This window comes from Buceros rhinoceros, unplaced genomic scaffold (assembly GCF_000710305.1).
Source record: "Buceros rhinoceros silvestris isolate BGI_N320 unplaced genomic scaffold, ASM71030v1 scaffold27258, whole genome shotgun sequence".
Classification (NCBI taxonomy): domain Eukaryota; kingdom Metazoa; phylum Chordata; class Aves; order Bucerotiformes; family Bucerotidae; genus Buceros; species Buceros rhinoceros.
The window spans coordinates 3,455-4,834 of record NW_010425569.1 but is presented as its reverse complement, the minus strand read 5'-3'; the positions used below and the strand labels follow the sequence as shown (position 1 = coordinate 4,834).

General features: G+C 55.9%; 1 protein-coding gene across 1 annotated transcript in view; it reads right to left on the bottom strand.

The window, feature by feature from the left end:
• The window catches only part of CCDC134 (coiled-coil domain containing 134), a 2,660-nt gene extending 1,758 nt beyond the window's left edge, over nucleotides 1-902 (bottom strand). Inside the window, exon 1 of the mRNA XM_010141204.1 lies at nucleotides 788-902. Within this exon, the coding sequence (XP_010139506.1) occupies nucleotides 788-890 (103 nt within the window). The 5' untranslated portion in view covers nucleotides 891-902. The remainder of the gene's footprint in view (nucleotides 1-787) is intronic.
• Between the last annotated feature and the right edge of the window lie 478 nt (nucleotides 903-1,380).

Genomic DNA, 1,380 nt, shown 5'->3' with positions numbered 1-1,380 from the left:
AGCACGGGCGTGCGCCTGCGCTGCCTCTCCACCGAGCACCGTTCCAGCCCCCCAGTTCTCCACAGGGTGCCTGAGGGACAGGGGGCAGCACCTGAGCCAGGATGAAATGCAGGTTTCCAGTGAGCCTCTTGACAATGCCAGGCACTTGTAGGGAGCTTTCTACTTGCCAGCCCCTGCTCTAGCTGACAGGCTGAAGGATAAGCACTGAGCTCCCTCCTTCCCCATACACGCCTCCATAAGCACGCGTATTAAATATCTTCCCGTACTTTGTCTGTTCACCAGGGGATGCTGCTGTGTGCTAGGAAGGGCTTCTATCAGCCCACCTCCTCCTGGGCAATAAACGCCTGTGGCACAGAGGAGACTGAGTGCCTCAAGCCCAGAAGCCCTCTTCCATCATCACAGCTGGTGACCTCAAATCACTGAGACCCCCAGGTGTGCTCTGCCACTCGGCTAACCTCATCACTTCCAAGAGCGGCCTGGGAAACGTGCTTGGCACCCAGCATCCTGGTGCAGTTCTGGAACAGTGCTGTGCTGTGGAGAACATCAGGCACCACCAAAACACCCACCTCCACTCCTGCTCTGAGCCAGGCACTTGGCTAACAAACCAAGGAGCTCAGCTAAAGCCCTTCTACAGAACAGCAAAGAGGCAACTGCCTAGCAGTTCTGGGTCCTTTCTCTTCCACCTCCTGTGCCTCCTTCTGCATCTCTGACCTCTTTCCTGCGCTCAAGCTCCCTCCAGCCTCGTCAAGCAGGAAGGACACGAGGCGCAGGCTGCAGCGAAGGATACAGATTTCCAAGCCAGAGTCCACTCTCTGTTTTTCCAGGTCTGCCAAGCTGCCCCGGGATAGCAGCAGCACCAGCAGAAAGGGGCAGATGAAGACGAAATCCATGTTGGCTGCCTCAGCCTGGAACAAAATAGACAAACAAAACCAATGACCAGTGAGGAGACCTACCAAAGGGAAAAGTCGCACAAACCTTTTGGGACTGATAGCACACTGCCTTCGGCACCAGGGTCCTAGCCCCTGCCTCCCTTGTCCCCACGAGGGGTTTGAGGGAGGCAATGGCCAGAGCAGGGCCACAGAGCAATGCTGCAGCTTCCCTGGGAGGGAGGTCCTGGTCTCCCCCTCCTCTCTACCTGCCTCCACTGACAACTGGGCACCGCTTGGGCCCCCAGAGATCTCACTGAGCACTGACCTGGAAGAAAAATTAAGTCCTAGCCCTTCTCCCAAAAATAACAGCTAGCTTTTTGCTGGGTTTGTGAGTTATTGCTGCCCAGCAACTGAAGCAGCAGGGCTGAACAGAGAAGGATGATCACCAAGTGGCTGAAGTTCACCTCTCCTTCAAGCACCAGGCTTGACCATCTCAAATCATCTCTTGGGA